This window comes from Varroa jacobsoni, unplaced genomic scaffold (assembly GCF_002532875.2).
Source record: "Varroa jacobsoni isolate VJ856 unplaced genomic scaffold, vjacob_1.0 scaffold_1255, whole genome shotgun sequence".
In the NCBI taxonomy this organism is placed as follows: domain Eukaryota; kingdom Metazoa; phylum Arthropoda; class Arachnida; order Mesostigmata; family Varroidae; genus Varroa; species Varroa jacobsoni.
The window spans coordinates 1-12,271 of NW_019214157.1; the positions used below are offsets into that span (position 1 = coordinate 1).

General features: G+C 47.6%; 1 protein-coding gene across 1 annotated transcript in view; it reads right to left on the bottom strand.

The window, feature by feature from the left end:
• Nucleotides 1-34: 34 nt before the first annotated feature.
• Nucleotides 35-12,271, bottom strand: part of ct (homeobox protein, cut) — a 39,854-nt gene continuing 27,617 nt past the window's right edge. The window contains exons 2-4 of the mRNA XM_022846813.2: nucleotides 4,461-4,938; nucleotides 1,961-4,017; nucleotides 35-1,728 (exon numbers count right to left, since the gene is read on the bottom strand). Coding sequence (XP_022702548.1) covers nucleotides 574-1,728; nucleotides 1,961-4,017; nucleotides 4,461-4,938 — 3,690 coding nt within the window. The 3' untranslated portion in view covers nucleotides 35-573. The remainder of the gene's footprint in view (nucleotides 1,729-1,960; nucleotides 4,018-4,460; nucleotides 4,939-12,271) is intronic.

Below are 12,271 nucleotides of genomic sequence, written 5' to 3' on the forward strand. Positions count from 1 at the left end.
GGCAATATTAGTATTCGTATTAATGGTCATTGTCCTCATCATGATGATAATGTATGTGAACATAGGTTACTATTAGAATGAATTATTTCTCTTCATTATGATCATCTAAACGAGAAAAAAAACTATATACAGAAGTGTATGCATGAATGATACTGTTGACAACATCGTTCCTTATTCTTCATTATTTGATATCATATTTATCGTTTTCTTCATTGATGGTCAATGAACGGTCAGCCGGCGAATTCAGTTCCGTCCTATCTGAATGCTCTGCAATGTTTTCTCCTGCTGGAAACTAATAAATGGCGTCATTTTGGCACCCGAAAGGTGATAGTTAAAGCAAACGATGCGTTGCGTTTGTTTCTACGTATTTATTTGCCTTGTATACTAGCTTTTTTCCTTACTTGCCAGCTTTATTTACGCGCCTTCGCAGCCCATGCTAGATCGCTGCCTCGGCTCGGCCAAAGCAGCGCCTCGCGGCGAAAACGCTTCCCCACTCAGTCGAGTAGTCAAATGGTCCAGCGTTTCATATCGAAGAAATCTGCTACGCTCCACGCGATCAATCTTTATTTGTGTTCAGAAATCGTCATCGGAATGGGTTTGTGTTGGAGTGAGCTGTTGTTGACTGGTTGAATTGTTATCGTCGGTTGTGTTGTTGTTGCTTTCGCGTTTCTTACTGCTGAGGTCGTCAGCTGCAGGGGAAGGCGCGACAGGATCGATGCGTACGACCTCGATCGAGTCACCGAGAAGACTGCCCAATTTTTCTTTCGCTGCGCGCAAATCGTTGGTCACACGGCACACCCCATTGATAATCAGCTCCGGCTCATGTATGTCGTGCTCGTCCTGTTCGCAGTCATTCAGTCCCGGATCGATCCACTTGGGCATGGCTGGTTTCCTGCGTGATGAAGACGTTTTAGCCTGAGCAGCGCCGTCAAGCGAGTCGCGATCGCTACCTTCTGTTGCTGTCGGCTCCTGACTATCGTCATTGTCGTTGTCATTGTCGTTTTCGTTATCGCTCTTGTGACCCCCCGTAGCCATTGATAAGTCAAGGGTGCCGTCGTCATTTGTTGACGAAGGCGAGTAACTGTTGTACGAGATGGCTGGTGGAGTCGAATTGCGAGACGTCGATCGATCGCTAGACTGCAGATCGCGTAAACGCTGGACAAGCGCTGCGCGGAAAGCAACTGGATCAAACGTATTACCTTGGTCGCGCATCGCCGGATTGAGCTCAGGTGGCCGGGGATCGTCGGGGTTGGGCGAACAGTGCTGCTTCAGCCGCATTCGATGGTTATGGAACCAATTGGTGATGGTACGCACCGAGAGGTTCAACTCCCCTGCAAGGAATTCGATCGTTGACGTTCCTGGGTAGGGATCCATGGAGAAAGCTAGACGCAGAGCCTCCTTCTGTTCATCGGTGAACAGCACCCGAGGCTTCTTGGCGGCCGGGAACGGTGAATTTGGCGAAGGGAATGGAAAACCTGGTAGGTCTATCCTGGGATAATCGGCCTCCGGGCCCCTTCGCCGTTTGTTGGCCGCAAACAGACGGAGGTCCTCGCGTCGCTCGTTCTTTAAAGCCTGCAACTTCTCCACATTGAGGGGGTCGTTTAGCCATAGCTGCATGCGTATAAAAGGCTCTCGACCCTTAATCGATAGCATATGCCAAGGCTTGGGCTTGGACAACAGTTCGCTTACGGAGCCCTGTGACAGACCTAGTACGGCCTCTCCGAAGATCTGTAATGAACATAGGCAAGTAAGCAACCAATTTAGTATTTTATGCTTATATGAATAGATTGTTTTTGGTATCTTTTTCGTATGTATATATATACTGTTGTAGTAATAGCCTACTGTTGCAATATGTATCGCAAACTATATCCGTAACCAATAGCCGATGTGTCATATGTACGGAATTATTAACAGTAATAATAATTACTTGTGTTTTACGAAGTGTTATTATTTTCCTTACCTTCTGACCAATGTTATGTGCCATCAGCGTCTCCTTGATGCGAGCGGTTATGACCTGAGTGTCGAGGTCCGTGGTAAGAGCTGCCATTTCGTAGACTGATGGCTGTAAATAAGGTACGCGATTGTTGCTAATGGCCGCATTATTCTTGTTGGGAGTGGTGTTAAGTGAGTTTAGGTTGCCAGCGTTCGCAGTTGGGGCGGCTGTAGTGGGTGTCGGTGAAGGTGAATGACTGGGTAGGGGAATCTGCCTTTGAAGCGCGGCCAATGCGACCGCGGGAGGTTGCGCAAGATTGAGGTGGACCTGCTCCTTCATGGCGGCCTGAAGGGACTCAATGGAAGAGTTCTTCGGCATGGCTTGGGCTGCCGCCGCTGCTGCGGCTGCTGCCGCCGCAGCGGCGTTATGCTCAAATGGCATGGCGGTTGAGTGGTGGCGTACAGGTGGTGCTTTTGGGATAGTGGCAGCGGTAAATCCCGAGGTGCGCATAAGTTTCTCAGGGGCAATCTTGTACTGTGATGCGACGAGCTTGTGCACGGCTTGTTCGTCCTCCAGGAAGATCTTCATACGGATAAAGGGCTCCCGACCCTTCTGAGTGAGCATGTGCCACGGTTTAGGTCTCGCGAGAAGATCAGAGACCGATCCCTGGGAGAGTCCCAGTACGCTTTCGCCGAAGAGTCTCTGCGAAATAGAGTACTGAGAAAGCTGCTCCTTGACCTTCTTAACAATCTCTTCGGTGTTTAGGTTGTTGTATTTATCGAACTGCTGCTGCGTGATGGGGGGTAACACGGCTTTGGCCTGACGTGGGTTGGGTGTTGCCAGAGCCGGCATCGCTGACTGCGTCAGGAGTGAGTTGGTAATGCTCTGCATCCGCTGCAAGGGGTTGCTGCTGCTGTCCTCGGCAGTGGATGTCTCGGGCACGCTCAAGACGGCGGGCGGGCTTTGCGCCGGATATTTTCTGGGTTGCTGCTGTTGCTGTTGAGCCTGAGCCTGCTGCTGAGCCTGTACCGCCTGCGCAGCTTGTACCATCGAGAACGCGCTTTGCTGTTGGCGCTCGAGCGCTTCCCGACCGCGCGGGTCGGCGATGGCTTGCAGGTTGAGACCATTGAATAAGGCGCCTGGTAAAGCAGCGCCGAAGCGGGCCAGTTCGTGGCCGGGCGCCAATGCCAGCGACAGTCGCGACAGCTCCTGGTGATAGATCGATAAAGCTTGTCGAACCTCTTCTTGTTTCATGTCGTAAGCTGGCGCGGGGTTACGGAAACTATCCTCGACTCGCTGACCCATTAGCTTGGCCAGTTCTTCATGATAGAACCGAGCAATGTGGTTGATATCTTGCGGTAGATCAACACCATCCTTTTCCTTGTCATCCTGTTTCTTCTTGCTGAGATTCTGAGGGCTGTCGGCATTGTCGGAGTCGGGCTCCTCCTTCTTCGGTGTCATAGGCGTGATCATTGCCTGCTGGGCCTCGGAAAGGATCTGAACGATTCGGTCCTCAGCAAGGTCTTCATGACGGAAAGCACCGACCGGGGTGGACGGCGTATCCTTCGAGCCCTTGCGTGGCACGAGTGCTTTGAGGATCATGATACAGTTCTCATCCGTGGCCCACGCATGCATTTTTCTGTATGAGTCGCGGCCTTTTTCGGTCAGCTTGTCCCACGGTTTTGGTTTCGAGAGAAGTTCGCTCACGGTGCCCTGAGACAGACCCAGAACGTACTTGGCAAAAAGCCTCTGCCCAATATTATGCACGCTGAGTAGCTCTCTGACGCATCTAGCAATGTTGCCCGTATTTAACGCTTCGGACTGATACTTGTCGACGTTCTGACGTAGGCATTCCTGGAGGCGCTCAAGACTGGCGGCGTGTTCCTCGCCGAAACGCGAGCCGGAGCCTTCGGTCCCTGACGACATGTCATCGTGTGACTTCGGTGTGGCAGGCGGACTTGACTGTCCACACGGAAGTGCCGGCTCTGAGCCTTCCCGTTTGAGCATTCGAGAGAACGTCGAGACGATCTCCTCCCCCAAGAGCGACCCAAACGCCTCAACGTTTTGTTGCAGACTTCCGCGCTCTTTAATAAACACACATACACAAACATTAAATCGTAACTATGCTATACACTGTATGTTATTGAACGGTACGCCAGCGTTTGTTTGTACTAATTGAGACAGGTGTAGCTAGAGTTTGAAATGCACGATAAACAGTATCTTCATATATTCTGCAACAATTTACTAACCATACGATAGAGGTAAATAAAAATACAATAATTAATATAAACATCTTTCGTGATCATCAAGTACTTTTCGAAGAGAAAGTCTTCGGAGTACTCGTTAAAATATTAAATGTAATTTTTAATGTAATACTTTAACTTTATGCAACACGCTTATTATTATTCTTTCCTCTGTAGAATTCTCTCTAATAATACTCACATATATAAAACGCATTGAAGATAGGATACCACCTAACGTTCTATAGCTAATCTCGTTATCTTCCCCTTATCGTTTATGAGCTTACCATTTTCTTCGGCTTTATCGTCAACTAAGCTGTCGTGTAACCGCGGTGACTCTGCGCTGTCACGTTCACTTTTGACGTTGTTACTACAGCTGTTTTCTTGCAGCTGCTGCCGCTGCTGCTGCTGCTGCTGTTGTATTTGTTGCAATTGATCAACAGCAGCAGTGCCATTATGCAACTTCCGTAGTTGCGTCTTCAAATCATCATAGTCCTTTTGTCGCTCGAGTTGCTCTTCGAGCTGCTGGATTGTGCGGCTCTTCTCTTTGACCAGCCGCTCGAGCTGTGAGATCTGTTTAGCGCTGGATTCGCGCAGCGCCTCGACAGTAGCCTGTAAACGGCGGATGTCGTCGAGCAATTGGGCTACCTCGCGATGTTCCAACGATGGCGTCGAGGGCGTCGTTGGCCGCGAACAGGGGCCCTCCATCACAGCAGCTGAGTAATCTCGAAGGCGTACGGACTCCCTTTGGGCAGGCGGGGCACGCTATAACGTATACAGACAACAAGTCTCTGTTAGTTGAAATCATAAACACAAATGTGACCTCAATGCCTATTAATATTATTGTCTAGTGAAAGATTTAAGTTAGCAGAGGTAACGAACTTAGATCGCTACGTAAAAATAGTTATTTCCAAGTTATAGCCAACTTGCTATATATGTATAGTAAGAGTGTTCCTGCTACAGTCTCTGACAAGGATCGTCTCTCTTGTTTAGTTGCAGAGTTTTAAACGCTTATTGCGTATCGTCTAAGACGGACTCAAGTGCGATTAGTTCTGATCCAGCCCGTTCGTTTTGAATTTGCACACGCTTTACTGTTGTGCTGCTTAAAGCAATGAGCCCAATTCAAGAATATAAGTGCGGCAATGCAACTGACGAATGCATCGGTAATCTAGGCTATCCCTTTTTATCGGCTGATACGATTTGCCCCGTTGTCCGCAGCTGCTGGGTGCTTGAGATGAGGTGATATGTATAGTCTGACCATGCAACCGTTGACTGGCCATGTAGAACGGCAAAAAAGCTGCCACCTCTACACTTCTCTTAGCTTTCGTTCTCCGTCGCACGCGAGATCATTCGACTGACTCTGCCTTACTCAGAATTCACTTCATACGTTACAGGCGAATGCTGAGCCATCTTATGTATGTATATATATATATATATATATATATATATATACATATATATAGAAGTTGTAGGAAATGCTGCTCGCGCTCGTGCAGCTTTTCCTGTCTCTTCGATCGCTAATTCCTCCTTCTCTATGCTACCCCCTGCTTTTCACTCCGCGAACGCAAAAAAGTTCATCAGGCAAGCATGCTACGCTAACGCCCTCTAGAGGGCCTGGAGGAAGTACCCACTAGGCCGGTAGTTATCCATACAGCAGTGGAATTCACGTTCAGTACGTTCGCTACAGTTATTGGGCGGCAGTTACTGGGATGTCATTGGTACGTACTGCTACTGCTGCAGCTGTTGTTGCCATAGGCGTAAAACTACTTGGGCCAGCGTCGGTGTGTGATCGGACTAGCATCGCATTCAACGTAATGTCGGTTAGCGGGAGCCTTCTTGTTGTCGATGCGCGAAGGCCGAATTGCTTCCGCGGACACATACACACACAGATATTCACACAACACCCATTTCCTGCAGCAACGTTTCGCACAAAGCGAGCGAAGCCCTCCCAAGCGTCCCTGACTGACCCAGGGCCCTCCCATCGGGCCTGCCCTTTCTCAGAAGCACCGTACTTCCCTTTCTTCCGCAGCGGGAGGCATCCAGCTATCGCTGGGGCCCGATGGCCAATCAATGTTCGATCTTTGGCGCCTCGAGCCTTCAGGCGCTCGGTCTCCGTATCGCGATACGTACGCCGCGATCGAAGGGCCGGCACGCGCGGCGACTCCGCCCCCCGAGAAACAGCCGCCGAGGTAGGCCACGCGAAGACTTATTGCCATACCATTACAGGTATACGAGTAAACGGCTGCCTTCCATACAGTTCCCAAGAGGGCTGATCTTTTTGATGGTTCGACGGGAGCTGTTTGACGGCCTCAGGGAAAGCGACAAACACGTTAGCCGAGAGGCCGCAACAGGTGTCTTCGTTCAGTTGGTGTTGCACAGAAAGTTGTTGTCGAAACAGTCATGTTGGTACAAAGGAGCAATCATTTTGGTGTCAGAAAAAAAATTGACAGTTTTTTGGATAAGGTTAAGAGGGATAAAGTTTAGAGAGAAGACAGAAGAAAATTATTGTGGGCTTTAAATAATACATTGAATGTCAACTAAAGTATTTTCCAATATTCGCACAGGGCTTGTATTGCGTAACAAGTGTTCATGTCTTTGCGGTCTTGTCAATAATGATTAGAAGTACAGCTGACTGGTATCCTAGGACTGGTATCCTTCTTCTCTTTTATTGATTTGAGTTCGGCCCACAAGTTCGCTTGAAATATCGGCTATCTAAGCTCAATTCGAGGTCGGCCACGGTAACAATAACGTTGAAGGTTTAGGATAACGCTTGAAACAATGGCGGCGTCATCGTTTTGTTTATCCAGTGACCTTGAATTGTTGTTTGGGCTCCAACTATCATGCCATAGCCCCCTTTTTTCGTGTCTTTTTAATAGAATTGGATCAAACTATTGCCTTAGAAAGCTATATGTGGGCGTTCATGTATCTCATCTATTCTACCGAGTCCGATCTGAGGTAATTGACTATTGTTGTGGATGACAAGCGACCAACGACGTATTTTGAATAATCGACCATTTTTTTCGACGGTTCCCCCGGTCGATATAGTAGCCAGCTAGAAATCAATGGAGGCAGAGAGCCGCTGCTCGTAAACCAGGCCGCACAGGACAAAAGAGTCGAAGTAAAAGCGACAGTGCGTAGGAATAGAAGCGCGTTACAGGAAAGACAGGCACTTTACTCTTTGTAGGGTACACCACCTAAATTAGGATGTCCTCTCACGTTTTATTCCTAACACTTAAATAAAAACAAATCTTTCAATGATTTTTTTTCCACATGTACTCTAAGTGTAATTTTTTTTTATTTACAGTGATATTTATTCAATATAAGTACCCTTCACCACGGTTACAGATTCGACTCGAAAACGACTGACTCACTAACCTTTTTTAACTCAACTCGCAAACAACTATTTAAGGGTAACGGTGTGTCAAACGACATTACTGAATATAAACCTGTAGGAGTTTTGCTTAAATACGCCATATGCAAAAAATTCTTGCTAAGAGTCTCAAAAGTGCCACGGCTCAAAACGGTCGCTAAATACAAAATGTCCACAAAGACACAACAGGTCTCAAAAAGACTAACCGTTGGAGTTTACCTGGACACTTGACAATTATTATGTTCCTCTCCGAAACCACCATTGGTTCCTGTATCAGCAATTCAGATGTCAGACAAAAATAGCCTTTTGAGCCATTCTCATGAGTTTTTCGAACTCTTTAGTTCTAAAACCTATTAAGAATTCTGCGATTTCCCTCACGAAAATTTTCCTCGGATACCTCAGAAGCCGCATGACAGCTAGGAACCATATAAATAATTTCGATTTGAAGTAAAAGAAGAATGTATTGACTTTGGTCGAGGCTCGTTCAGCGCGAAAAGATTGGATATTTTGCTCACCCTTTGTACCTGTATAAAGACACTCACAAACGGAACACGATCAAGCAGACAGTCACCTATATACTGCCATGAGATATTCAGTTCAACCGTACAAACAGCGGCTAGGCCTTCCTCTTGTTGCGACGGTCGCATATACACACATACGTACAACCACAGACGACGAAGGCGTTCCGAAAGCTATTATATTGTCCAGGTTTCATGGAACGATCGATCTCCACCACGTTAAGCTACCCGTTCCCTGCAAATGGTCTCGTGTCCCTTGTTCCCCGCCCCATATTTTCTACACCGAATTTTCCCGAAGAAATATACAGTAAATGTTATCGCACAACGATCGTTGCAAATTCCAAATAAGATAAACATGCTTACTAACGATTTTTGACGTTTGCTCGTTGTCACCGCCACAAAAAACAGCGTTGTCCAGACATATGGCACAGTCGACGAAAGGACTAGGGGCCCTTAGCTAGTATCTAACAACACGGGTTAATCGAAACTGGTCTGCGCAATCATTTTTCACGCTATGTATATGGCAAAAAAGATTCTCTCTCTACGAAAATCTAATTATTGAGATGGACATGATTAGCAGTGCCCGATAATATTCAGCTATAATGTACTCCTTACCCTATCCATATAGCGAGGGTCGTATCAAATGAGAAGGTGCGTTGTCTAACCGGAAGGTGTGGTGATCTTAACTAGTGTATTTTACATAACATTTTAATTAACGAAAAGAGATATTTTTGGCTTTTAATATTTTCTTTACTTACTTACTTCTGTTCTTACTACAAGACGTTTTGTTATCATTGACCAGCGCCAGGAAAAGCCAGTGATAGGCGGTGTTGATCTATCGCGATGACTTTTTACCGGTCGATGCTAGTCTTATTTTGAAAGACAAAAGCAAGAACTAGAGTGACAACAATGCCCGCTTAGCGATGGCAACGGCTGGGTCTTACTGCCGTTACCACAATCGCATACTAAAAACACCATAGGAGAATCACGACTCTGTGCCCGCTATTTCTGTTGGGTGATGCCGTTCCTGTTGTTGCTGCTGCTGCTACTGATGATGATGATGATGATGACGTGTTTGTCACAGGGCAAAATCGAGTAACGCCATCGAAGAGATCGCCATCTGTGGCCGCCGTGATTTGCCGCCACCGCCAGCCTGGCCTCATCAAAGCCCAGTCGGTAAGTAAATAACCTTTGCTGCCTTTCTGGGCGACGCTGAGGGAACAGGGAGTATTTGCTTGCTTGTATCCCGTAGCAGTAGCAACAAAAGCAGCAGTGGCGTTCGTTGCATCGCCATCGTATCGAGATTTGTTCTTGGCTGGCCGTAGTAGCGCAGGCGCTGCTGCCGACGGCGAACTCTGGTAACTGGCCGGTGCTCGATGCCGAGATGGCCACAAGAATCGCGGACGCGAGTGGTGATCGTCACTCGGTGTTCAGCGACGTTCAGCGTTTCGGTTCAGTGTTTTTTGTCGTAGAGATTCGGCGGTCTCACTCACCCCGGTCGGTCCCCCGATACAGCAGTTGCGGTAAGAGGCCTACCAGCGAAATCCGACGCCGAGTGAAGAATTAATATTGGCAACGACAACAGCTAGAGCGAACTCGACGCAAAGCAACGGTGCAAAGGTCTCCAAAATGAGATAGAGATCAATAGAAAAAACATCGCGACGCCACGCATCAGCATTTAACTCCCCATCCGTCCCCCATAAACCTGCCTATATCGACGTCGTCGGCCGCGTCTATATAGACTGGCGTCGTTGACGGCGCCCTGGAACGCTACCGCAGGCGGCATCTGCCTCTACTATTGTTATTTTTGCTTTGATTCCTGCAATGCGAGACGTAAGAGGCAATGAGCCTAAGAGTGCCTAATTAATTTAGAACGAATTAAGTAATTGAGGACGCACTGAAATGTTTTTTTTTCTCGAACATCGCTCTCACATAATAGAATAGCAGTCAGCTGCATACGCGTGTGATGAAATCTTTAACAGCACATTCCTCCGTATTCATGGCTGAACCGCATTCAATTCTCTCCCTTCCGCTTGTCTTTGGAAAAATGATCATTGGAACTATGCTACAGTACCTATATAACGATTTAGTTTGACATAAACGAGCATTTAGCGCGGCCATGCCCAACTCGCATTAACAGTATTAAACAGCGATATTCCTTTCACATTCCTTGTCTTTACGAATTGGCGCCTGGTCCTATTAGTCAGAACAACAATGGTAGGACAGCAGCAGCTTTCAACTAGCTGCACACGAGAGGCCTCCAAAAAACGACACACTTTCCCACCTCGATTCGCTTGACGTTCCCTTTAAAGTGCCCCTTTAGCATGCAAGCCTCCGTGCTCATACAAGATGCACCGCATCGCTCTCCTATTACAGACCGGCGATTGGCGATTTATTAAATTTGAAAGCAGCAACCTCTTACTACACCCCTTTACACCGTTCTTCCTGGCCCCCGTGTCTTCCGCGACGACTGCGAACTAAAAGAACTGCGGCCCATGCTTCTTGTATGGTAGGAAGATGTATGGAGATTTTCCTTGTTCGATATTTGACTCGTTAGCCTGCTCTGGTATAGACATGCACCATAGGATCACCCGGTGCTGCTGGTTGACTGGAAGAACCATCTTGCTGCTTGATCCTATTTGCTTCTCGACCACCAGCTCCGGCCATCACCCATCTGGCTGAAGCCTACGGCCTACCACATGACTAGGAACGTTTGCGTAAGTTCGTTCCTTGCCATCAGCGCCCCCAAAGCCAACCCTCGTCCACTCAACCAATCCAGTCTTGCTCTGTTCGATCCTGCTAGCACCATCGCTACAAGATGGTTAGTGGTTCGTACGTTTTTTCCTTTCATGCCTGCTTCGTGGCTGCCTGCCGGCCGAGCTGTGGGGCATCGGCGTCTACTAGAATTAAAAGAATGTTCCTTCTCCATTCTTTGTTTTTTTTTCGTCTCTTTCAAAGCTCTTTATGCCCCTGGGTAATAATATTAAACACTCTTTGCATGCCTTACGTCTATGGCAGTGGCTTTCAGTGCAAGGCTTACGGAGCAAGAAGGGCAAATGCAGTAGATGCAGCGTCGAATAACCCCGAACATACAGCTTTTTCGTAGGACAGCACTCGCACATATTTAAAGTCGCAGTGGTCGCTAAGCTAGCCAGTAGAGATTTTCACACTGATTAAGCGGCGTTAATAATACCAACTAGTATAAGGAAAAATAATTGTTCTAGTCCTTAAACATGCATTTTGCTGTTTTTGAAACATGATTCCACCATGGCCATTTGATTTCTTTAAGCGGCTATGAAGTTTCGATTCTCGACTTTTCTAGCTTTTCCTCAGTTCCTCTCAATTTCGGTCCGTCCACAACGATCGCAAATCCATGGATTCTGCCAATGCCCCCAGTCTCACCATTTGACGAGCAACGATTGTAGTATTTCGAACTATGTTACGCGTGTTTTGCTATGATCTTTCTTCCCCCTGATACCCCACCCCCACACAATTCTGATCGTTTTAAACGATCTTGTAATATTTATTATCCTTCGTCTTCAAGGCGCGTTCTTCCTTCAGCTTCGTTGTCGTCGTCCACTTCTGTGTGTAACTGTGTGCGCCTGTATATGAGTGCTAGCGTATCATCTTTGTCTTCTACTTTTTCCCTCTTGCCCCGCTAAAGCCATGATATGTATCGGAGCATTCGGCGACTGGCACGCGCGCGCGCGAACTAGCATGGTTCGCCGCTGTGGTGGCGGCGGCGGCGTCGGTTACGGTGATTGTTAATTGCCGATAATCGCTAAACAGAGCTAGGCCGCTGCGTAAGATTTGTTTCGGTTCTCGCAGCGGATATATCGTCGTTCAGTGTTGATGCTGTCTATTGGCAGATACGTTATGAGCAAGGTGTACACATGCGGACATCTGTATAGACGTACGCACATATCTCTCGGATATATATGTATATATATGAGTGTTTCTATTTGCGCGTTATTAAGAATAATACAGTGTAGCTAACGATCAGATTGTCAGATTGAGCGGATAGTTCGACTTCGCCGTCATCAGCAGGAGTCGACGCGAAACGACGCGCACGCCCGCCCGCCCGCCCGCCCGCTACAGCAAGCAGGCAGACAGCCACGGCAGGCTTCTGCCGTTGTTGTTGCTGCTGCCGATGATTTGGATGGTACTTTGGCTAAAGGCAATGCTGCGGCTACTGCAGTCATAGTCATAG